We start from the raw sequence: 26,732 nt of genomic DNA, 5'->3' as shown, positions 1-26,732 counted from the left end.
AGAGTGGCTCTTTTCAGCAGAGATTAATGTGAGAAAATCCTCAGTTCTGAAGAGGGGGTCTGGATGGTACAGAACAGGGTCCATAACAATAACTGGCTTTTGGGAACTAAGGGGAATAGAGAAGGGAACTGCCTTCAAAAAGAGGAAGTGCTTGGACGAGAATAACCCTCTTGCTGTAGTATGATTGTTTTCTTCATCTACTATTAGTTTGGTGCAAATGTAATTGTGGTTTAAAAGGTTAAAATTAATTGCAAAAATTGCCATTGCTTTTGCACCAACCTAATAGTTAATAGGATTGATTCTACAAAATCTGTTCTCACTGCAAAATAATTTCATAGATATTTTGTTAATAAGAGTTCTAGAAACATCTGAACAAAAATAATTATTATCTTCAGTTTAGAACAAGACATCCCAGACAGCTTAACCCTTTGATTATACTTCTGCTTTAATAGAATAACATTTGAAAATACACAGATATCCAGGAAAAAGGTAAAGCAGTATGAGGTATTGAGAGCACAACTGTGCTTTAATTTGGCTCTTACATTTGTAATTATAATAGCAATCATACTTTTAAACAAGCCATGTTCAATAGCTCTGTAAACACATCCAATGGGAATATTAGAGCAGTACATTTCACACCATAAAACATGTCAAATACCCACTCTAAATTCACTGTGTGTTTCATCTGGGTTTTTTCATAAAAAGGGCATATCTGTAATTCACAGAGTCAAGTTCCTAAAGACTTAGGTAAGAAACACTGCCTGTCAATTTGCTTCTCAAACTGAATTTTTAAAGAAGAGTATAATTTATTCTTTAAAGCAATTGTATAGACTTGGGGAATTAATTTCATTGTGATGTTGGTTGAATGTGATACAAAGAAAATGCAGGTATTGTCTAGGACAGTATAGATGAAGGAGCTTGAAGAATTCATGAGACAAAAAAGGTAAAAAGGTGATAAAATTTAAACTTCTTTTTCAGATGTTTTAAACTTTCTATAAAACTTTTTGTCCCAAAATTAATCATTTAACCGTGGCACACCAAATATACTGAATGCATTGCCTGGAATCACGGTGAGAAATCCTCTCTTTTATACAATAAAATTCCCTTCCGGTCCACCTCGATCCAAGTTCTGGTTGTCTGAGGGCAGAGGCCTAAAGTCGTAATAGAAAGCATCAGCATTATCCACTGGTTGGTATTCCTCTTCCATTCTACTTAGGAAGCCACTTCCAGAGCCACTTCCAGAGCCTGATCCAGGATAGTCCTCAGAAAAAGGGAAGATATCATTCAAGTTCTCAGATCTCCTCGTCCTGAAGGAAGACAGAAAATGAAAAACATCACAGTAAAGCTGGAGACATGAGGAAGACAATAGTAATACACTTTTTTAAAGATAATAAAATAAATGCCACCACCCAGTTAATAAAATTAAAAGCTTCCCAGTTATTCAATGCTTTAACACAAAAAACAAGCCAGACCTTTCCTCAGGTTTGCCTATTTTATTATACCTAACTCATTGCATTAATCAAGTCCACAGTTACGCACTGCCAACTCATATAAACAATGCTAGTTTTCTTATCACTAGCATAGCAATCCTATATGTGGAATTTACTTAAAGGATCATTTATTAAAAATAAAAAGACCCCTTTTTCCCATGTTCTCCCACTAAAGAAAGGACAAACAAGTAAGTCAGTCTAGATAGATGACATTTTTTCCTAATTTAAAATTTCTACAAAACTTCTAATAATTGACAGTGCTTCAACAAAGCCCACTCCTAAGAAATTCTTTGTCACAAGGATTGCACATTCACATTCAATTTCCTCCTCCAAAAAAAGTGCATTCATTCATCTGGGTTTAGTGTGGTGGTGAGAAGTCACTCAGTACTAAAAGCCCAGGGCAATGGCAGCACCCCTCAACTGCAAAAGAAGACCACAAAGTATCAAACACTGAGTTTCCCAGCCTATGGGTCATTTTCTCTATGAAAATAATAAACCACAGGCCATATTGCAGATTAGAATTTCATTCATGCATGCATTCAATAAATATTTATTGAACATTTGATCCCTGTTCTGAGTGCCTGGATAGAATGCGGATTGACAGAAAGGGTCCCTGCTCAAAAGTTTATAATTTAATGGGGAAGACAGACAATAAAAAGTGCATATATTAATCAGGAAACATTAGGTGGTGCTAAATGCTGTGCAGAAAAATGAAAAAGACTAATGTAACAGAGGGTGACCGGGTAGCTAGTTTAGACTAAGGGGTCAGGGAAAAGGGATCACAGCTGGAAACACAGATTGGTAGTTACACACACACACACACACACACACACACACACACACACACACAGAGTATTGAAAGCCATGCAAGCCATGATGTTCAGACCTTCCTTTAGAATGAGGTCACCTAAAGGAAGCACGCAAATAGAGCAAAGGCCCAGGACGGAGCCAGGACCACACCACCATATTAAATACTGAGCAGAGGAGAAAGAACAGCCAGGGACATAGAAGGAAACTCAAGATAAGGTGGGGCTTTGGAAGCCCAAAGAAGAAAACATTTCAAAGTAGGGGAGGTCAACTGTTTTTGAAGGCAATTAAGAAGTCAAGTAAGCTAAGTCAAGTAAGCTAAACAGAGAGAAGTAACCAGTGGCTCTGTCAGCCGGGAGTAACTGTGACCTTAACAAGCAGTCTGAGTGGAAAGTGGGAACAGAAGTGCAACCAGAAGAGGTTGAGGAGAGGAGGGGGAGACAGCAAGCATCGGCTACCCTTTCAGGAAGTGCTACTGTAAAGAGGAGCAGAGAATGGGGCAATAGATGGAGAGGGTGCAGAGTTGAAGAAGGGATTTTTACCTAAATGTAGGAGATACTAAAGAACGTTTGCATTCTAATGGGAAGAGGATGCTGGGTTAAGAGGTGTGACTGCGGAATAAAGTTCTGGAGGGGGCCTGTGGGGGTAAGATACCCAGCACAAGGAGGGCTGTCCTTAGAAGCTGCCACAGTCAGAGTCCAATCAGGAAACATATCTAAATATTTAACACAGGGCACTGCTTACACGTGTGATAGAAGAGAAATGAAGCCAAACAGGGAATAGCGAGGAAACGCAGAGATTGGTGAACACGCTCTCCAATCTCTCTTCCGTTCCTCCCATTGGCCAATCTCAGCCACAAATCTGGCAGCCTGAGAAATGCAGATCGCAGGGATCAGCCCTCACCCCCCACCCAGTACAGAGCAGGGAGAGGGAGGAAGAAGAAGAAATAGATCTGACGACAAACAGGTCCAGGACCTACACAGATGTAGGGAAAGTTCATCCACGGTGACAGGAGTGTCAGAGTGAAAAGGAAGGTTACTGGCTGTGCAGAGGAAATAGCATTGAGATGTAAAGAGAGGAGAAATGGTGTAAAGGGATTGTTTTGGAGAATTTAGGTTATTCCTCTAACACTTTAGATTTACATGAATTACTGTTGGAACTTAAAATAACGAATGATGCTGTAATGTCAGGTTCGAGGGGCAGGACTGCAGAGCTGCATTTTGAGGGTGGCGATGACAGAATATCTTACATGGTGACCGCAGTGCTAAAGAGGGTCATCAGGATCCCCAGAGTGATGATGGACTTGCATGGCTTGGGCGGGACCATTTACCTGGCTTTGAGAAGAGTGATTTTCTAGGTTTAACTCTGAGGATTAAAACTTTTATGGTAATCCTTTTCATAATACATTTTTGTTCTCTGTTATGTAACTTTGATATTGAGATAATGGATTCTAAAACAATTCAATTTTTTGTTACTTAAGAATTCCTATTGAGTATATCTTGCAAGTTTAAAGCAGGTTTTATTTGATCAAGAAGGTTTGGGTTTCTTTTTGTAAGTCATGGCATTTATTCTTCATTTCCCTAATTTCTTCTTTTAAAAAAAAAAATCACCACTGTCTAATTCCAGAACGTTTTTATCACCCTCCAAGAATCCCATACCTATTAACAGTCACCCTTTATTCCTCCCTTCCCCCAAGACCCTGGCAACCACTAATCTATTTTTCCGCCTCTATGGATTTATCTATTCTGGACATTTCATATAAGTGGAATCATATGGCTTTTGGTGTCTGGTTTCTTTCACTTTGCATAATGTTTTCAGGATTCATCCCTGTAGTACATATCAGTACTTCGTTCTTTCTTATGATTAAATAATATTCCACTTTAGAAATATACATTTTGTTTATCCATTCAGTTGAGGGACTCCTATTAGATTTTAACATCTAATGGGCTCTATTTACATAAATAAAATCATCATTTTCAATTCCTATTGGTCAAAAATATTTTCACCAATTATTTTCACAATTTTTTCATTCAATTTTTGTCTCTGCCACCATAAAAAAACTTTGCAAAAGCCTAGATGAAGTGCGTATTCTTGCACTTCTTATATACCAGTAAACATAGTACAGTTTTATCATGTACTGTGCAGTGAAAACCAAACCACCAAAACTAGAGCCTGAATAAAATCACTCTGGATGACCCTCCTACCTCCATGACAAGATCTTAACAAAAGCTGGTGAAAGTAAAAGTAAAGTCCACTTACAAAAAAGGGTCAGTCTTTGGAGAGAGGATTCTGTTGGATTCCCCTGGAGATAGATCGAACGTTGGTCCCTTTTCATCAATGCAGTTTGCAGAATTACTGTCGGGATTACAGCGGACCCACTGGTACCTGGCTCTCTGCAGAGGTAAACCTGCCCAAACAAGGAATCCATGTGGTTAATAAGTATCTCTAACACAGCTTCTAATCTCTCTGTCCCTGAGAAATGTTTAATTAAGTAGATTCTAAATTTGGTAGAAGGTAAGTTGTGGACAGGTTTTATGACCATTAATATAATGGGAGCACCCACTATGTGCCAGCCTTTTACATACATCATTTGTCCTCCTTTCAACACCCTTATAAGGTAGCCCAGAGTTGGTTAGAATAGGCTTTGCAATCAGCTGCCCGGAGTGAAGTCCCAGCTCTGCTACTGCTGAGCTGTGAAACTTTCACTTCCCCAAATCCCCCCTCTAAAACGAAGATCAGGAAACATTAGTATCTCTTAGTGTCTCTTTTTCATAAGCTGGTCACAAAAATCAAATGAGAAAATGCATGTAAAGACCTTAATATATTGCCAGGCACACAGTAAACACTTGATAATGTTGACTATTACTATTTTTGTACGATTATTTCCATTTTACACAAAGGAAAACTGAGTCAACACAGCAAGTAAGTAGAGAACCCAGGATTCAAACCTGTAGGTGATGCTAAAGCCCACCTTTTCTTATGAAGATAAGTCGAATGATGTTCAGAAAGGCTAAGAAATACACTGAGCGTGCCTGAAATATTACAGAGTCCTAGTTCCTTAGGGCCATATGGTGCTCTTAGGAATGGAAAGTAGATAAAAACTTGGCCTCTTTCTTTGCCCTCTGATACAGTCAGAGATATCGAAAGAACAAGGTTCCTTGGTTCACAGAGGGACAGACAGGTTCAAATATCCTAGATTGTCACAGCTTCTTTTGAGTTTAATTTCAACTGGTGTTATGAGGTGATATAGGAGATTTCTTATTCATTCATAGAATAAATTCTTCATTCCTCAATTTGGCAAGGATGAAGGCCTGGTGATGAGAAATACTTCACCACCCTTCAAAATGTTCATCTCTTCCGCACCCCAAGCATGCACTTTATTCACACAAGTGTAACTAATAATCACCTAGCAAGAAGAGGCATGTATAGAATTTTTTTTAATATAGTTGACATATACAATTTTTGAAAAGCAGGAAAGGTAGTTTCAAAGCACAGCACATTGTTGTCCTGTACAGATCAAAATGTAAATGATAACAATTGAACAGAGAGAGAAAAAAGGACGGTGCTACCGACAATCACTGCAGCATTTTTTTGCAATAACAAAAGACTGGAAAATTAAATGTTAAGTAAATGAAGAGATAACCTAAAATACCCTGTAGTTATTAAAAGAATGAAACATCCCTGGGTACTGATACAATATAATCTCCAAGAAATATTATCAAGTAAAAAAACTAATGAACACTATGCACTGTGTGTTACTACTTGTGTGTGTTTGTGTTTTTAAGAATATATTTACATATGTGCTTAAGTGCATGGAACACCTCTGAAAAGATATACAACAAACTGCCTTTGTGGAGGGAATTGGTGGCTGGAAGACAGTGGAAAGAAGAACACTGAGTATTCACTGCATATCCTTTTGAACCTTTTGATTTCTGAGTCATATGTATGTGTTGTCTATTCAAAATGAATTATTTTTATTTTTAACAACTTCAGTCTGGTGGAATTGACATACAGTAAGCTGTACATATTTAAGTGGAACAATTTAATGTTTTGACATATGAATACTCCATTGGAACCATCACTATAATAAAAAAAATATGAACATATCTAACACGCCCAAAGTTTCCTTGAGCCCTTTGTGATCCTGCCCTTCTCCCTCTCTCCTCTTGATTCCTTCTAACCCCACCAAACTATTAATCTGCTTTCTGTCATTATAGATTAGTTTGCATTTTCTAGAATTTTACGTAAATGGACTCAGACAGCAACTTGTCAAAGGGTTTCCTGACTTTGTTTTAACTTAACTCAGAGACTAGTCAAGAGGGAGGGTCAAGAGGGTACTTTTTATAGTACCTCTCCTAGAAATGCAAATTCTGTTGAGATATTCCTTATATCTAGACTGCTTTTGTTGCCAATTTTTAAAAATAACATTTATGTTAGAAGGGGAATATGTGTTTATTACAGAAAACTGAAAAATGTAGCAAACGAAAGAGGGAAAATTACCCCTAATCTCCTTCCCCCTCCCGCAGAGATCATGAATTTTGGAGTTTGGCTTTTTTTCCCCCTGGGCCTCTGTTTCAAAGAGAATATGCACAAGGTGTGTCCTGCTCTCTTCTGATAGTAATTCTCAGAGATTGAAAAGTGAAGCTTTTGCTGAGGTCAAGTTCACATTTCATGTCAATGGGATGGCCAAGAACATTGTTCGTAAAAGACTGCAGAACCACTGAATATTTTCCAAATGTTCTCTTTCCTCATTATGTCCTTTTTCCTCATGACTCTCTATTATCTCTATTTGTTCTCAACTTTTTCCTAGCTAGTATCTCTGATTAATTTTATAAATACAACATTGCCAAGTTATTATATCATTAAGATATACATGATACATATTTATATGGATCTATAGAGAGCTCTATAGATGGGGGATGGGAGGAAATACAGGAACATAACTATAGTAGTACACTCTGGTGATTTTTGTTCTCATTTCATCAGTTACTGTAATAAACAATATTTCTTTAAAGATATAAACAAAAAAAGACTCTTTTGTAAAAAAAAAAAGTAAATATTCTCCCATTGTCTTTCTTTCCTTCCTTTGGGATTACTATTCTATTGCAATCTGCCCCATGGTTCCTGAATATAGTTTACAATGTCTGGTCTGGGACAGCTAGTCATGCAAAATGGATTAGCTCTGTCACTGCCTGGAGGGTGGAGGTAAGGTGGAAAGATTGATATCACAATGTCTGTCCCTTACCAGCTGTGTGACCTTAACCAACTTACTTCGCCTCCCTGTACCTCAATTTCCTCATCCATAAAACGGGCACAGTAATAAATCTAATAATGAGATATAAATGTTAGGTTCTTAGAATAGCACCGTGTCAGAGCTCTTTAAGTGCTGGTTTCTCTGATTAGGAGAACAAAGAGCTACCTCTGATAGAAGACAGCCCACAGAGAGACTAGAATTTAAATTCCTATTCTCCCATTTATTGCCTCTCAATTTCTCATCTTTCAAATGTTATTAATAGTATCCCAAAGAGTTCCTGTTTAAGCAAGATAAACGTGTGCGAAACATCTAGCATAAGTCTTTGCATATGGTAGGTATTTAATACATTTTAGCTCTTTCTTCCTCCCCTAATTCTTTCCTGAAGCAGCCTAAATTTGGAATCCTAATTGCTACTTAGAAGCCTCGCCTTGAAGGTGGGATAAAAACCCAACATCTCTTCCAGCAGAGGGCGCTGTCCTCACGCCCTATGTTGTCTAGACCAGGGCTTCCAATAGAAACATAAGAGGGAACCACATATGGTATTTTCAATGGTATAGCAGCCATATTTTAAAAAGTAAAAAGAAACAAATGAAATTAATTTTAGTACATTTTATTTTAACCAATATATTCAAACACTGTCATACTAAGACTTCAAATCTGGTGTATATTTTGCACTTAAACCACATCTCAGTTTGTACTCGCCACGTTTCACACACTTCAAGTGCTCAGTAACCACAACCGGCGCGTGGCTACCATTTTGGACAGAGCAGGTCTAGGGATTTTCCTCTACCTGCCGCTGATGCACTGAATATCAGGCCGGGGAATTATTTGCATAGATAGGAAGTTAAACAGAAAACTAAAACTAATACTTCATGAAGAAGAATCCATGCAAAAGACCACATCTTTTCACTGGTATAACAAATACAACTTTGATAAATTAGTAAAAATAAAATCTAAAATACAAAAATTTCCCCAGCTTTCAGAATCTTGGCTTCTAAAATTTATAAAGGGGACTCTTTTGGGGTGATAAAATGTTCTAAATTGACTATGGTGATGGTTGCACATACCTGTGAATATGGTAAAAACCATTGAATTGCATAGTTTAAATGGGTGTATTGTATGGTATGCAAATGTATCTCAATAAAGCTGGTTAAAAATGTATAAAGAAATCAAAGGTAGAAGTCTCCCCTTCCCCTCCAAAAGTTTATTTGATTTGGGACTGATGCTTTTAAATCTACTTTAAAATAAAGAACACTGTTACAGACACATAATTCTTGACATACCTATTCAAGGGGGGTTGCAGGATGTGAAAATTCAACAGTTCTAGCCCCTGATGTGGGATATTTGACTCTATCTTGCTTGAGAGAAATATTTTATGATTACCATATTTTTAAAAATAAAGGGATTATGCTCACAGACAGAAAGATTATCTTCCTAAAAGGCCCCACTTCCTGGATCTGCTGGTTGATTTTAAAGTGGATTCTGGGAGAATAATGGTTTTTATTTAGAATTCCTTCCCTCACTGCCAGCCACCCCTCTTCTCTCTCTCTCTCTCTCTCTCTCTCTCTCTCTCTCTCTCTGTTGCTAGTCCAGCTTTACCAAAATATTTTCCGTAAATAAATATTACCAGAGCAAATAATTTACCCCAGTAAGCTCTCTGTATCTTTTTATATTATAGTACCAATTTCCCCCCACCATCATCACAATTTTCTAGTTTCCTATTCTTCATGGGGACTTCCTGTGCTGGTGTGAAACTTAAGAGAAACTTAAGCAGAAACTGCCCTGCAAGACAAGGTGGGAATGGGGGGGACCACTTTGATTTACTGTTTGGTAGAATTCAAACAGACATCACTAAGCTGGAGTTGCTTCCTATTAGCCAATAGATTCCATAATATGGAGAGGGGTCCCTGACCCTTGATTTGACAAGCTACATAAAAAGTTCTAAGTTTACTTTCAATTTCTTCTTCTCTGTCCCTCAACTCAGTGATAAACTTACAGTAAGCACTATATATAGTCAAAGCAAGGTTTTTTGTTTGAAATAAAGAAAATCTCTAATCCACCTAGAAGACAGCCAAGTTGCAGCAGAAAGCTAACTCTGACCTTGAAAGCAGACTACTATTCTGCCATTAATTAGTTGTAAGGGGCCATGGGCAAGTCTCATAAATTATTTGCAAGAGGTCGATGTAAAGAGCAAATGAGATGATGAGTGTAAGATCCAGTTTTCTCCTCTCTAAATTTGGTGTTAATTCCTCCTCACAGAAAATGTGATTATTTACCAAAGAACGGGTGTGAAATCACATTACAATCCAAGAGCAGCACACATGGGTGAAATCAATATCATTGCTGTGATCCAGGAGTGAGTGGAAGAGACATATTGTCTGGCCCTGACCCCCTTGGCCATACCTGCTCATGGATTTTCCAGTTTCTCTCTCTATGGGCATCTTTGAAAAAGAGAGGCAATAAAAGAGTTAAGGAATCACAGGCCTCATCAACAATCCCCTGGAGCTTTATATTTATTGATTAGCCATCTAGGGTTTCCTACCTTGCCAAACTTCCATTTCTTTGTACTCGTAGACACAGTTTTACACCATGTCTTTACTTGGGTTTGACGTAGTAACTGAAATGGGCTTAATTATGTCCCCCCAATTCATAGGTTGAAGTCCTAACCCCCCAGTGCCTCAGAATAGGACTGTATTTGCGATAGGGCCTAAAAGAGGTAATTAAGGTAAAATGAGGTCATATAGATGAACCCTAACCCCATACGGCAGGTGTCCTTATAAGAAGAAGAGATTGGGACACAGACATACACAGAGGAAGAACCATGTCAAGGCAGAGAGAAGACAGCCAAGGGGAGAAGCTTCAGAATGAAACCAACCCTGCCAACACCTTGATCTTGGACTTCGACCTTCCCAAACTGTAAGGAAATAAATTTCTATTGTTTAAGCCACCCAGTCTGTGGTACTTTGTTATGGCAGCCCTGGCAAACCAATACAGTAACCTAAGATGTTTTGAATATGTTCTATAAAAGCAAGCCGACGCCTAGTTAATTTGATCAGCTGAAGCAAACCAATGGGCTAAGTAAAACATTTGTAAACGGTGGGGAACGAATGCTATCAAGTCCTATCTAGCATGATGTGGGTGTGCAGTGAAATAGTGCTGTGGCTCTTGGTACTGCAGCCTTGAGTCGCTATCAGTCACACACGCGGCTGTGGGTGGGCACCTATTTCCCTTCTTATTCAGAACTGAGCACGAACTCTTCCAACACCAAATGCACTTCCCTTTTGAAAACACCCTCATTTTTCAGTTCATTTATTCTCTCTTTTTTGGTTCCTTTTCCAAGAAAGAGCTAAACCTACCAGTGAAGGACATACATTTCATAATGGTTTCTTTTTTCACTTCTTTCTGGTGAATACCTACTACATAGGAACATTTTTGTTCTAATTCTAGTTTTACTTATTGAATCTTAGTGGGGAATGTGACACGTGAAGACTTAGAGAGCTGTGGTGGGATAGACCCAGAACCACTGGTCACACGAGTCTGTGCTACAAACACGGACCTTTCTGCTCTGAATCTTGTCAGAACACATTATAGAATTATTTCATCAAGCTGACGATTTCCCCTAAAAATCCAGATAAAGCCTGTTCCCTACAATTAACACATGTTCTATACTTTTAAAAATAAATAGATTAGTGGAAAAGTTTCAGCAATGTTACTTGCTGTTGTTTTTTCTCTTCAGTAATTGCATAACAAGAAAAAAATGATTTTCTCAACCTTCAATACATAATTAATGTATGTGAGATCACCTATACAATTTCATTTCCACCAGAAATAAAAACAAGACAACTAGAAGTCACTCCAAAGGAACAAATCCAGGGCATGTGTGTCACCATGACTCAGTATTTCCTTTACGATTTAGGGGAACTTAATGTTTTTCTATTCCCCATCTATTAACATTTATCAGGCCATGACCTTCTGACTTATTTAGACATAATCCCTTATTTACTGAAGGAGAAGAAATTGTGTATTTCTTACAAAACTGATCATTCTTGTTTTCTTAGTCATTCAAGGTTTGAAGTTGTTTCCGTCTGACTAAACAGCACTAAATGACAGAGAAACCTGACGAGAAATTTACAAATGTGATGTTTCTCTGAGCAATAGCACAAATAGTAAAATTCCGTGGCTTCTCTTTAAAATCTGAGAGGGTTTGTATTAACTATGCCTAACGATAATTGAATTTCACTAAGGATCAGGTTTACAAAAAAAAAAAAAATATATATATATATATATATATATATATATATATATATATATAGTCAAATTTACTCTGATTAAAAAATAGTACTTCCCAGTGTTACAATAATTATGACACCACTGTAATATATTAAAAGTAGGGATTAGTGTAGACACTTCGGTAAATATTCCAAAACACAAAGGTGTCATCTCCTCCATGCAACCGGTCATTATTCCTTTCTTGAGCTTTTAAAAGTTTACAAACCATACATTTTCATCCAAAAAATAAAAATAGCACATTTCAATCATTGTAAGAGTTTACAAGGCTTCACCCGCCTGAGAGTTCATTTTTCTTGATACCAAACTTAACCAAACTCACACTAAGGAGTTCAGCAACCACAAATCCCTTTCCTTAGCCTATTTCCCCACAACATAATACATTCTGTACTTTAAAGGGAGTGTAATTTTTTTGTGTGGACCCTGGGGCTGACAAAGAAGATTACACAGGGACAAGACTCCTGAGTCTTACCTTGAACTGAAGAATCCAACACCAGGATGAGGGTAAGAACCAGGACCAGCCTGCTGCACTGGAGAAGCACCTGCATCGTGACCAGCTCACTTCAGCTCTACCACCAGCACTCCAACCCCACGATTAGGAAATGTAGCAGGGTGCTCTCTGTCCCTTTTAGAAAGGGCTCCAAAACCTCAGACCCTGCCCAGAACACACGTCACAATTTCCTGAACAAATAGAAAGAAATCTACATCAAAACCCAGAAAGATTAAACAACAAAAAAAAACAGCCAGGCAGCAAAATAACTATTCATACCCATTATGAAACTGCATTATTCTCCCCAGCTCTGGTTTTTCAAAAGCTTTGTTGTTTGCCACTTGAAAATTTCCCCCACTAAATGGCAGAATCAGCATCCAGCACAGTTTGTTTTGTGCTTCTTCAGGTAACAATCCAAACAGGAGATTGCTAACATTAAGAGTCCACACACTGTTGATGAGATAAGTGAGCTAGGTGATGACATTTCATCGCTGCGCACCTTCCACATAAAATGTTCTCAATTTTCTTTTTAATCAAGAGTAACATAACTCACTGAATCAAATTCAAGAAGTGAAACTTGAAAGCTAAGTTCTAATCTACAAGAGAGTGTTGTCGGATTTACATAACCAGTTTCTTCTTCTTGGACTCAGTTTCTCCCATTGAATCACAGACTCTCCCTCTACCTCAAGAATAAAGTGAGTATTTTCATTTACAAAGAACAGGGTAAAACAGAAAAATGATTCGCCACTCCTTTGTTCCTTCACACCAAGTATTTCTTATGGTTAGATTAGTTATACTTTCATCTTTTCTTCTGGTAAAAATTTCAACTTGAGTTTTTGGTTCTCTGGCCTTGAAGAAGCTGGAAATCAGAAACTAGGGGAAGTTGTCTTCTCTGTGGGCTGCTGGCCCTCAGAAAACACACCCACTGCCCTCTGTAAATTAAGGAACAGCATTTTCCCAGGTCCTGGGGGTCATGTGCTGACTTCTGCAGGACTGAGGTAAACCAGGTACAGGCTCCATATTAAAGTCACACAAGAAACACAACAGTCTATCATGCATTTCTGCCCATGGGGCCTGTGGTTTCTTCTTCCTTCCATTCAAGATTCAACGGCACTCCCTTTCAACACGTCTGTCCCTACAGCTCCCACTTGCCATTTCATTCTCACTCTGGCCTGTCCTTTGACAGGAGGGAGGAGTTTCCCTTCACTTGCTTTCGGCTTCCTGCTGATTCCTTTACCATTTCCTGCTAAGGACAGCCCTCAGAATCTAATCACTGAGTAGCTGTCATGCAAGTAAACAGGGTTACAAAGAATGCACCTTGTGACCCTCCTCAAAACCAGCTGGAATTGCGCCCAGGATTCCTCTGAGAGCAGTAACCAACACCAAAACTCCCAAACCCAGTGAGTTCCCCACTATGGAATATTGGTTTCAGCTTGAAATAACAGCCCTCATCTTCAGCCCTTTTTAATCCTATCCCCCAATTTAAAACCCTGGCACCAAACCAATAAACTCTGTCAATAGCTTCAATTAATTCCCTGCAAAACGTCAGAGCTGGTTAGAGTTTGTGCTTTAAAATGGTAATTTTGGAGGCTTTTTCTAGGGACATGATTTTTTCCTTCTTTGGATTGTGGTGATTTTCTAAAAAAAAATTTCAGCATTCATAAGCATTTGCTCTTTTCCCTGTACACTGACAACCAACAGGTTTTTTTTTTTCTAAATAGGTTTCCTCCAGTTTAATTTCCCTAGTTTTCCAAGCTGTAGAGGAGCAGGACAGATGCCTGCAGCAGCCAGAAGCTCTAAGTTAGAGCTTGTCTCCCTCACTTACCAGCTGAGTGACGCTAGACCATCCACTCTTCGTGCACCCATCGTCTTAGTGCTAATGATGGTGTGGGAAACCAATGAGAGGATGTCCACAAAAGCTCATGGCACACACTGTGAGGGTCATATTGGCAGTGCTCCTCTGGGCTGGATACCATCTTCTTGCCCAAAGTTTCCTCCATTAACCAAGGAGTACCCCCATCTTTCCCTAAACCTCAGCTTGTGCCATAAGGATGTTTCTATAACTTTAAAAGACAAATTCCAGACTTAGTCCTTCATTTACCAGGGAACCTACAATACACCTACTTTACTTCACATTCCATTGATTTGCCTGTATATTGAGTATCTCTATTTCTTTACAATCACCCTGGAACAGGACACCAATCAGTCCTTGTCTAAGAAAGTAATGTAATCTCTCCCCCCAAAGCAAAGTAAACATCATTTTTCACTGGCTATTGGTTCCTGGCTGGGTTTTGTTTGTTTGTTTGTTTTGTTTTGTTTTTTAATGAGGAAGGGGGAACAGGACTTGATTGGGGAACAGTGTGTACTTCCAGGATTTTTTTCCAAGTCAAGTTGTTGTCCTTTCAATCTTAGTTGTGGAGGGGGCCGTTCAGCTTCAAGTTGTTGTCCTTTCAGTCTTAGTTGTGGAGGGTGCAGCTCAGCTCCAGGTCCAGTTGCCAGTTGCTAGTTGCAGGGGGCACAGCCCACCATCCCTTGCGGGACTCGAGGAGTTGAACTAGCAACCTTGTGGTTGAGAGCCCACTGGCCCTTGTGGGAATTGAACCGGCAGCCTTCGGAGTTAGTAGCACGGAGCTCCAACCGCCTGAGCCACTGAGCCAGTCCCCCTGGCTGGTTTTTTTAAAAGGAGGGTCCAGTTGGAGCACTTGTACCTTCCCAGCATCACAACTCAGAAGAACACTTGTTAAGATACATCAAGGTTGAAGGACAGCAGAGTAGGTAAATGCTGTACTCATCTCCTCTTATGACCACATCAAAATTACAACTAAATTAGAGCAACCACCACTGAGAATCACCTGAAGTCTAGCTGAACAGAATTCCTATAACTAAAGATATAAAGAAGAAGCCGTGTTGAGACTGATAGAAGGGGGAGCAATGTGAAAATGGCTGGTCCCACACCCACATGTGATGATTAAGAATCAGGTGGGATATCTCGGCTGCAGAAATTTCCACTGAAGATTGAACCATCTCAACCCCACACCGGACTCCCCAGCCCAGAGCACTAGTGCTGGGAAAAGGAATCCCCACAACAGCTGGCTGTGAAAGTCAGCAGGGAAGGAGTCCTGGTGAGAAAGAGTGCTGCTGTAGACCGCAGCATCCTCTTAAAGGGCTGAGCACAGAGTCACTAGCTCACAAACACTGGCCCTAAGCTCCAGCAAAGGGACAGTAGCTCAAAAAGCACCAGGGATATATGTGGAGGAACTGAGTTGTGTAGCTTCAGGGCAGGGGTGGGAGGGGCTGCTCTTTCTCGGACTAAAGGGCTGGCAGGCACCATTGTTCCTTTATTGAGTCCTTCTCCCACTTAGCCAGCAGACAAAGGTGAGCACCAAATCTGAATCTCCATTAACTTGGCTAACACCACTCTTGCCCCACCCTGGTGATTCTCTGAGACCCTGCCCCACCCAATTCATGCACCGGGCCCAAACCTCTTTCAGGGGCTAATCTACACAAGTGGCCAGCCTGCACCCATGTTGTAGATCTTCCAAATATCTATAAAAAGTCCACAAACCTCAAATAAGCAGTGACTGGCTTGGCATGCCCTGTACCTCTTGCTAAGCAGCCCCAAGCTCAGCACTAGTGCCAGCTAGTGTCAGTCAATTTATAGCATAAACACTCCCAGGTGCCTCCAAGCTCAGCACAGGCAGATATCAACCTCAGATCACTTTGTAGCTCCTACCAGGTGGCCATGGGCCTGATATAGGCAGCAGCTGACTTTGGCCTGCACCACATCCTCTCCCAAGAGGCTCCAGAATCAACACACCTAGTGGCCAGCTTCAGACCACACAATCACCTCCACAAATGACACACCAAAAGGGTGGACTCAGCAAGCACCAGATTCTTGCTAAAGTAAATCCTGCTATGTGAGGTCAGCACCTACACAACAGCTTGTCCACGGTAGTCATCGCCAGTCCTCACAGCCAATTAGCTTGAGAGTTAATCCCACCCACTGATGCTCCAACAGCAATCAAGGCTCACCTACAATAGGAGGGCACATACAACACACACAAAGGTGTCCACTGGAGCACCCAGCTCAGGTGGACACGGAGACAGCACCATTGGGCCCCACAGGACACCTACTACATAAGGCCACTCTACCAAGACCAGGAGATACAGCAGCTCTACCTAATACATAGAAATAAACACAGGGAGGCAGCCAAAGCGAGGAGACAAATACGTCCCAAAAGAAAGAAGAGGACAAAACTCCAGAAAAAGAACTAAATAAAATGGAGACACACAATCTACCAGATGCAGAGTTCAAAACACTGGTTATAAGGGTGCTCAGTGAAATTAGGGGAAGAATAGATGATCTCAGCGAGAACTTCAACAAAGAGATAAGAAACATGGAAAAGGAGATAAAAAACATAAAAAAGAACTAGTCAGAAATGAAGAACACAATAATTGAAATGAAGAAAACAGTTACCTGGGCCAGTAGCTCCTTGCCCTAGCTCCTCCCTTCTCACTGTAGCCACATACTCAGTTTCCCAAGAGCAGGATCTCCCGTTGTTGAAAGTCTCCATGACCCTAGTCCAGAAGCCTCCCCAAACACATAAAAGTTTGGGACTTTTAATGTTTTAATCTTAGATGGGGTGGGCGAGGGGTAGAGCTCCCCCACCATAGTTTGGATCTATAATTTGACAAGAAGAAAAACGAGGGGCTGTGATATATAGGAAATCTCTATACCTTCTGCTCAATTTTGCTGTGAACCTAAAACTGCTCTAAAAAAATACGTTCTTTAAACTAAAAGGACAAAACACTTCTCAAATGCTACCTTGAGTTTAGTAGAATATGACATTCCAATTCCAAAGTTTTCAAAGGGCTTTGAAAAACCAAAAGTTGTAATGGAAGAGCCACGTGCTAAATATTATTGACATAAATAATTGGGAGCAGTGGGATGTGTTACTTCTCTTGGGAATATTTTCACAGGGATCACAAATATTAGAAACAAATCTTTTAGAGAAAATTTTAGACATACAGGAGTGGAACAGGAGTGGACATATGGTTTAGGGGGAACCAGGCCTTTTGAAAATAAATCAAGAAAGGAGGCCCTTATTTGACTTCTTAAGTCTTATCTTTCTCCCAAGACATGCTATCTATCAATACTATTCTAAATTATTTCTTATATCTTTAGTAAATTATATTTCCTAATTCCAAAATTAATATTGCTTATTATGGAAAAGTGGGCAGTTGGGGAGTGGCAAGGTGGGACTTAAAAGAAAAAACAAATCCCTTATCACCTTTCATCCGGAAATTACCACTGCCATGTCCTGCCTTCGGAATTCAAAGTGGCACACACCAGTCGTTAGCACACTGGGTTCCCTCTCATCTCTTCTTATTGCTTTTATTTTATGTGACACTATGTGGCCCCACGATGTCCCCAGAACTAATTTGGTTGTCAATTCCTGACAATTCTGTAACCGATGCATCAATTCACCACCTCTGCAGATAAGTAAACTTTCCAAGTTCCCAAACTCTGCGACAGTATTTCCCAGACTTCACAACTCAATTTCATACACATACTGAAACACACATACCGAAATTCCACTCACCTATCTGCATTTATATTTAAGGTTATTTGTCACTAGGGAAGAGAAAAGTTTTTGTCGCTTAATTTGTAACCACAGAGCACCAACCAGATCTTCAACGGCCCATTGATTTCAATCCTCCAAGGCTGACCACATTTACCAATTAAGTTGCTACACTTTAGTTGGTTCTTATTTTTTTTTCCATACTCTAGGCTCTTTTTTTAGGGGGTGGGGGTCTTGGTCACAAACATAAAAAATAAAATTGCTCAGTGAAATGCTATTTAGAAACTTAACCGTTTGGTCACAGTTATTATTACATTGAGATAGTAAAAAATTTTCTCATGGGAAATCTTAACGTTTAACACCCTCACCCCCTCCACTAAAGAATGAAAGAATATTGCCTACTTTCCCTTGAAGAAATATATACTGTTGGAATGAGTTGCTCTTCTGACTTCGATAACATGCTCTACATTTGATGACCTTTATTTGATGATATCCCCAAAGGGACTAAACTTCTAGATTAGTTTAGCATTCTCCGGACACACTGGATAAATGAATAAATGAATGAATTCTGTATTGAATATTTCTATTTTGTTGCTTGTGCTAATCTTGTCTTTACACCTGGATTATTGTAGGAATATAGTTTTCACTGGAACATAATGGGCTCAAATAACTGTTGATTGCCAAAAAGTTACAGTAGTGTTTTCTAGACAGTAGGATGACAAATGTTTCCTCTTCATCCTTTCCAGACTATGCCAAATTTATAAAATAAAATTATTGTATTAGTAATTTTAAAAAAACATTCAAAAAATATTTTGATTGCTGACAAAAGTTTAACTCAAAAAAGAACTATTAATGGAGAGCATTCTTTGGCTATAATGAGACTGAAGGACTTGGGTCAGAGATCAGTTCTTGGGAACTGCTTTATAAAAGTAATTTTCTTCAAGCTAGCTAGGAATAGATTGGGAAAACACTAATAGATTGGAAAAATAGTAATAGATTGGAAAAAAGTAGTAGTCAGTAAGACTGAAGGGAAGAACATCTGTGGGTTATATAGATAGTCCAATCTTACCACAAATGAAACAAGAGCAGAACTTTTCACATTTTAGAGTATCCCTGGAGGTAATAATACTAGGCATTCCTGGGGGAAAAAGTGAGGTCCCTTCCACTCTTCCCAAGAACTTGGAAACAGAGAAATGAGACTCCCTTCACACAAACCTTAACAATAAATTGGAGGAAAGATGTGCACATTTACCCTAAAATGACAGAATGAGAAGAGGGAGAGATACAGAGAGGAGGTTCTGTCCTCAAAATCAAGCCAGTCTTCCCCAAGGCACAGCCTACTGTAGAAACCAAACTAAAATTTCCTCAAATAGGATTAAAGGGCATTTCCTCAGAAGAAAAGGAGCTGCCTCTCCTTCTTCTGGGCTGCTAGAAATGGATGGGCAAGACAAGTCTGAAAATTCCTACTTTGAGGGACTCCTGATGTAGTTTTCAGATGCAGACTCATTCACCTAGAAAAATATGGACACATGATGCCCACAACGTTGGTGTCTGCTCTTACTCAGCCTTTGGTTAAGGAGGTTCCTATTAGAACTAAGTGACTTGTGCTGAAAGGGCTCATTAGAGGCAGAAACCCTGCAGCAATCAGCCCTTTCCTATCACTACTGGCTTTTAAACACTGCCACTTCTCAGAGCTTCCAAACAGCACCCAAAAAAGCATTCTGCTTCCCATCCTCTTCTCTATCTCAACTACTTAGTCTCAGTTGATACTCAGTGAAGGTATTATCCCAATATTTGCATCTTAAAAGAGGATGATAATCATGAATAAACTAATTTGAGAATTTAATCCTCAAGATTAAATTGGAGGTGGAGGATGAGGTTAGATTCAGGGGAGGGAGGAAAAGACCGTTAGGGGCAAGCAAGAGCTTGCTCAATACATCTCAGTTCAAAACCGCACCCTTGGACTTGCAAGGCTTGCACCGAGATCCTCCTTGTTCCATATGACCAGAAGAGCCCCCCCCCCCCCAAACCTCAGAGGCCTTTCTAGTTATAGTAGTGGCTGGGAGAGAGTCAGGGTCCAGTCTGACTAGCCCACCCAAGCTGACGGCCAAGAACCACCTTCCTGTCATTTAGCATTGCACTGTCCAATATGGCAGCCACATGTGGCCCCTGCACCTGGAGTGCCACTAACCCAAATTGAAATGCGCTGTATTTGTAAAATATACATTGGATTTCAAAGTGGTAGTAAGTAAGAAAAGAAAGTGAAATCTCATCAACAATTTCTATATTGAATGTATGTTGAAATGATAATATATTGGATGTATTAGGTAAAAATGTATATTATTAAAATTAATTTCACTTGTTTTATATTTTTAAATGTGGCTACTAGAAAATTTGAAGTCACATATAGAGTCCTATATTTGTGGCTTGCATTATATTTCTGTTGGACAGTGTTGGCTTACAAAATGGTGGCTCTTTTAAGATTAAAGAAAATCTTGGTTAGAAAGAAGACAGATACATGACCTGAAAGTGTGCTTGCACAAAAGATGTACCCCAAATAGGCAGCCTTCAATGAAAAACACTCAAATGTTGGTTAGGAAGAACCCATGAAACCCAAAGACAAAAGCACCCACTGTTGGTTGTTTCACTAGGACATAGGTACCATTCTAAGGACTTCCTGTGTATTCATTCACTTTATCATAACTGCCCTGTGAAGTTATACCTATTATACAGATGAGAAACTGAAGCACAGAATATTATAAAAGCAGGTGGGATTTGACCTTTGATAATCTGACTTCAGACCCTGATTCTTACCAGTTCTGTGACCCCTCACATAAACTCTCCTGTCTGGATGAACTTCCCTGGGTGTGCTTTTCATTTGTTAGTCCTATTTCCCCAACAAGCTCATCTCACTTCTCCTCTACAACTAAAAACTAAACACTCCTGTCTGTCGTGGGTAGGAAAAGCTCTTGCCTAGAGTCATAGTACCCTGAATCCTAGGCAAAACCAAGTATCTGACAATATGGTGCTCTCAAATAACCTCCTTTTAGCAACTCAGATTATGAGAACACATTTTTGCATTTCTGGCCCCTACCTAAAGGCTAGGAAACTTTGCCAAATTTTCTCTCTCTCTTTTTTTATTTTGTCAAAGACCGTTTTTTCCACCTTTTGCATAATACTTCCCAAACGTTCCCAAACTGACAGTTGGCTGCTTGCGGATGTTCTGAAGCTCAGCTAAGGAAATACTCTCAAGGTGCAGCCAAGACGGGCCCTCGGAGCACAGTTCCTACAAAGGGAAGGCGGTTAAATGCTGGTGAGAGGAAGCCTTTTGCCTCTTTCACCTAATTCTTTTTCCTGACCAAAGACCATGCTCTTGCCTTTCTTTTCCTCAGAAACCACAGAAGTTAGATGGTTTTACTTTTGATTTTAAAAAACCTCAATAATGAGACTAATTAACTTATTCACCCTGGGAAAATGATGCAATTGCCATCTTATTTGTAACATTATTATCATTATTTTTGTTATTACTATTATTACTAGTATTGTTATTACTCAGGGGGCTGGCGGGCAGGAGACCAGGGAGCATACAGATGTTGGCTATCTTCTTTTACAAACGAGGCCACTGAGGTCACTGAGGCCCAGGGAGTATACGGCCTACTCAAGGCAGGTCCTAGTTTGAAAGAGCCTGGATCAGAGCTGATTTCCGTTGGCCCAGAGGTTTGGGCAGAGGCTGGTCCCCAGGGTCTGGTAAATCGCTCCACCTAGCACGGCAGCCACACAATGCAATTAGCAAAGGCAGGCCAGCCCTCCTTCCTCCCTCCCCCTTGGCCCCTTCTCAGACTCCTTATCTTTTGGGTGGCCCCTTCCTGATGTTTGTGTTGGATCTTGTTTCTCTGAGGCTTTAGCGATTCCTGCTGCCTGAAACTCTGTATATTCCCGCATGGCTAAATCCATCACCTATTTCAAGTCTTGACGCAAATATGTCCTTCTTAAGGAGGCCACAATCCTCTTTTAATACTGCAGTCTCCCCTCACACACCCTGCATGCCAACCCCTTTCTTTCTTTTCTTTTCTCTATAGCATTTATCAACTCATTGTCTGCCTTCCCCACTAGAACGGAAACTCTTTGAAGAAGAAAAGGGATCTTTTGTTCACTGATGTACCCCAAGTGCTCAGAAGAATCCCTGGCCACAATAGATGCTCAATAAATACTGGTTAGAACGGAAATTGTTCAAAGCTCTTCTCCACACTCACCAGCTCATACTGTAAAAACCTTGGGGCAAGGACTGTCCCTGCCAAAGGCCCATGCAGTACTCTGCACATTGGCAGGCAGGCCCTCAGGTTCAAGTAAACTCCAATCTGCACAAACGTCAGGAGAGGGGGGTCTTAGGCATCGTATGTTTTCCTACTTCTTTATACTTTTATTTCATTTCTAAACGTTCTGGAATATGAAAACAACAAATTAAGCTAAAATAAAACTCTGAGCAGGGGCAGAGAACCCCAGTGTGGCTTGTGTCGACATAAGAAACCTCAAAGCTATAGAGAATTTTTATAGTTTATTTGAGCCAAACTGATGACAGTTGCCAGCAAGCAAATCTCAATGCTCCAGAGAATGGAAGCTTTCTAGTTTATTTTGCACATTAGAATCAAAAAAGGAGATGTAGGGAGGGTTATATAAAATCCATTGGTGGTAGGTTAAAGGGGCAGGAGAAAGCAAAGCAAGGAAATTTTTGGGATTAGATAAAAAGTAAAACAGAAAGACACATACTTCCTTTACATTGGTGGGTACAGGATAGTATACATTTGCAGCACATAGAAATGGTATGTGGGGAACAAGATAACAATGAGGGGTTCTGTGGTCTGGTGCTCTGATGAGGTGGGGGGCACCCTGAGGGGTCTGGAAAAGATTACTTTGACATTTCAAAGGTATGATATCTTAGACGCAAAAAGACAATAGACAGGTTCACTTACGGTAAAGATTGACCTTTGTTAAAGAAGCTACAGGCCTAGGATGTGACTACTGCCATGACCCGCTTTTAGTGAGGAAGTTTTATGTTTAGGCCATCCTATGTGGTTACTTTGGTCTCTCAGTTTGTAAGGCCCACCATGCAGGCCTCCCCTGAGCTTATTAGGTTTTGTATGTGGTTCCTTTTTCATCCATACTTGCTTTAGACCCTGTGCACACCCTAGGTGTAACTCATTGGCCAGAGCCTAACCAATGGAAGGAGAGAGCCTGGAAAACTCCAAATACTTTTCTCAGAGCCAGGGACAGGAAACCAGTATAGTGGAAAGAGGCCAGGTTTGTCTTGCTTCAGAGAAGAACTGGCTCAGAGAGATTTTGAGACATCTTAAGACTCTTTTCAAGCTGGTGAAAGAATGTGCAGATTGGCAGAGTTCCATCTCTCCATGTGACAGAGCAAGAGAAAATATGCCTATTTCTGAGTATAGGAGAGTTCAGTGAGATTTAGAAAGAACACCTTCCTTAAAAAGAAACAAAACGCCAGCAGAATATAACCAGGGGGAATTTGAGCCGTCCAACTCTGGAGTAAAATATCTTTTGGTTAAGAAAGAGTAAACAAATAAAGCTCTGACATCCATAGGACAAAGACAATGTTCCTTTTCCGAATTCCTATGGATTCTAAACATATAGGTCATGGTGGCAAAACAATGGAGTGGTTGGGAGCTGGGGCTTAGACTGAGACTGCTTGGGTTCAAATCTACTACTTCCTAGCTACGGCATCAGGCCTGATGTTTAATCACTTGTGCCTTGGTTTTTCTGTCTTTTAGATGGGGTGGTAATCACACCAATCTCCAAGGAACTCTAAGGATCAAACAAGCACATCTGTGTGAAGACCCGGCACATGGCAATAAAGAACAAAGCCAGGTACCCAGTCAGGGCCCAGTAAGTAGGCACCCTTACCATTCAGGTGTGGTAATGTTAGAAGTCCTTAAAGGTGTATGTCATTTCCCAGAGGTGGAGAGATGGAACCAGGATCAAAGGGTAATCCCAGCTGAGACAAAAGCTACAAGGAGACACACTAGATCTGAGAACTGAAGAATGAGCAGCTTGGGGGAAGGTGGCGGTGAGTGAGTGGACAATTGGGAAGTGAGGAAGGGAAAACAACTGGAGCAAAAGATTTCCGGAGAAATCTTAAACCTATTTTCTTTGATCTTGGGGGAGGAGGGGTCTACTACGTGGGAGTCAGGATGTGGGGTTGGCTTAACCATCTCCAGCTCACAGGGGAGAATGGAGGCTCAAGGCTGGCTGATAAAGGGGAGTAGCCAGGATGGACCCTGGTTTCTGTCCATCTCTGCCCGTGAGGCCAGGGGTAATTATAATAATTCCTCACATGTATAGTATAAGCAGGCAGTAGGCTAAGTACTTGTCACATATTAATATATTTAATGCTTTCACAGTCCACTGAGGATTGTACTGTTGAGGAAGTCAAGGATAGAATTTGATCAGCCGAGGCCAAGTTCCAGGGCCAAGCCCTGTCCTGTAGGACAGAGAGGACCAAGCCCTGTCCTGTAGGACAGAGAGGACCTCTCCAATCCAGGGCAGGATTCCAGAACTCAGGCTGAAATGGGCTCTCATAGGGCTGATCCTACAGGGAAAACGTTCACCCTCAGGTCCTGGCAATTCTGTCACCGCGCAGTGGCCAGAGTCAGCTTGTTATAATATAAATCAGATCATCTCACATCCCTCCAGAACCTCCAAAGGCAGAGCCATGTAGCCAAGCACAATTGCTCCCTAGAAGAAATTTTGACTTAAGACCCCTTAATCCTGGCCTCTAAATCTTGGGAGGAGCTTCTCTGACAGGATCCATCAGCAGCATCTTCTATTGTGCGGTGCGTGTGTGAAGCAGAGGTAGGGAAAACCCCACAGTGCACATGTAAGGCAAGACCCCACAGAGACCCAAGTCTCAGGGATAACAAGCTCTAGAGACACCTGACCTCTCGCTTTAGTCCCCCAAAAAGGACAACTATTACCTTGGGGAGTTACAAAGGAAGAGGTTAGGGTCTCTGCTGACTGCCCTTTGCAGGCAGGAGGAGACAGGAGGCCAGGCTGCTTCCTGCGTGGGTCCTCCTGGATGTCCGAGGGCAGGAACTGGGTCACCAGTCTGATCACCAGGGTCGTCGTATGTGCCTGGCACACATCAGGCTCTAGGACATTTCTGTGGACCAGACACAGCTGGATGCCACACTTACATAGCATGGAGAGCACAGCTCGTGGAACTGCCCGTGTTCCTATCCCTACGCTGACATCTGCTAGCTGATGCCTTGGGGAGCCTTTAGCCTTCTCGTATTCCAGTTCCTACACTTGATAAAATGGTTAATTCTTTTCAAGCTGGTGAAAGGTCTCCTTCATGAGGATGTTACTAAATGAGTTGAAACAAGAAGCCCTCTAGTAGTAAGTGCTCAATGGTCGTTAGCTATTAAATAGCATTACTATATTTAGCTGCATGATACTGGGCAAATCACATCTCTGAGCCTTGGTTTTTGTTCCTCTAAAGGAGGGATATTATCTACCTCACGGAGTTGTCAGGAAGATTGAAAGAGAATATCATGTGTAGAGGGCTTGGTGCACTGCTTGGAAAATACAGAGTAAGAGGTCAAACATTCACTATGTTATATGCCATACTTTCACGGTCTTGCTAGTTGAGTGACTAACTGGCTGGATATATTAATTAATGTTAGTCCTCCAGGTCGAGGCTCTAGAAAAGATAAAATTGCTCGGGGCCTCCCTTGCTAGGGACACATCATTTCTAGCTCCCAGACACAATGTCCCACTACTTAATTCAATGGTTAATCTCCCCCAGAGTTGAATCACCTGTGGTTCTTTTTTCTGTTGGAGAAATGGTCCAGAGAGGCTCCCTCTCCAGATCCGGGCCTGAGCAGGAGCCTTTGAAACCCTACCCTTCAGGAGGAACTAGCAGTGGTATTTCAGACACAGGGTGTTAGAGAAGGAATAGTGTGAGGCAGGACCTTTACCAGTTAGCAAATGCCAAACCAAACGAAAAACATCCCACTTGCTCCTTGGCCACAAGCCAAGTCCTTCCATATGCTGATATAAAAGCCCTGGCAGAGTCAGGGACCCACGCTCCAGGACCCCAAGAAGAGAGAGAGGTCAGCGAATGCCCTGCCTTCCAGCTCAACAGAGGCCCACACCTGGAGCAAGAGAGAGGTCGACCTGCAGTTATGGATTCTGAGTCCCAAAGGCGGTGTCAGTTAGGCCACCACTTCTCCCTGAGTGCAGCCCTTTATCACCCTCACTGGGCTCTGAACCCACAAAGGTACCCATGTGGACAGAGGGTTTTTCCCTCTTTTTTTTTGCGATTTTATTCAAACAAGAAAAAGCTTGTTTGAAGGGAAAATAAATAAATAAATAAATAAACAAGCAAACAAACAAATAAATACTTTGGTTACATATTTACTAAACAACTTTAATTGGAAAGAACCCAATTAAATATGCAATCAAGACAAGAGGTCACGGTACTTAAACTTTTCCTTTGGCTGGTGGTTTGTGAATCAGATGTGATTCTTTTCCCAAGTTCTCCTCCAATCAAAACCCCTTTGGGTATCTTCAAAAAATACTTAACCTTTGGCATAAGCTGCCCATTGAGCCACTAGTTCAGCAAGTATTTCTCAAGCACTTACTATGTGCTAGGGGTGGGGTCCCAGGGGTGGGTCAGGAACAAAATGGACCCTGTCCATGAGGAGCTCTGTCTAGCTAGCACAAGCAAAGGACTTCGGCCACGCAAGTCCTGGTTACATCTATTACAGAATACCGCTGCAGAGGTTTGGTTGTTACCTTACATTGAT

At 40.8% G+C, this 26,732-nt stretch overlaps 1 protein-coding gene across 2 annotated transcripts in view; it reads right to left on the bottom strand.

Annotated features, from left to right (window-relative positions):
* Positions 1–366: 366 nt before the first annotated feature.
* The window catches only part of SRGN (serglycin), a 29,948-nt gene continuing 3,582 nt past the window's right edge, over positions 367–26,732 (bottom strand). Inside the window, exons 1-4 of one of the 2 annotated variants that reach the window (XM_081074723.1) lie at positions 12,608–13,502; positions 12,311–12,519; positions 4,557–4,704; positions 367–1,307 (exon numbers count right to left, since the gene is read on the bottom strand). In XM_081074723.1, the coding sequence (XP_080930849.1) occupies positions 1,088–1,307; positions 4,557–4,704; positions 12,311–12,386 (444 nt within the window). In that variant the 5' untranslated portion in view covers positions 12,387–12,519; positions 12,608–13,502 and the 3' untranslated portion in view covers positions 367–1,087. Of the gene's footprint in view, positions 1,308–4,556; positions 4,705–12,310; positions 12,520–12,607; positions 13,503–26,732 lie in introns of those variants that run through there. The other variant, XM_081074722.1, reaches the window with a different exon arrangement.

The sequence above is a fragment of the Rhinolophus hipposideros genome (genome assembly GCF_964194185.1).
Source record: "Rhinolophus hipposideros genome assembly, chromosome: 15".
Taxonomy (NCBI): Eukaryota; Metazoa; Chordata; class Mammalia; order Chiroptera; family Rhinolophidae; genus Rhinolophus; species Rhinolophus hipposideros.
This window is presented reverse-complemented; position numbering and strand designations above follow the sequence as displayed.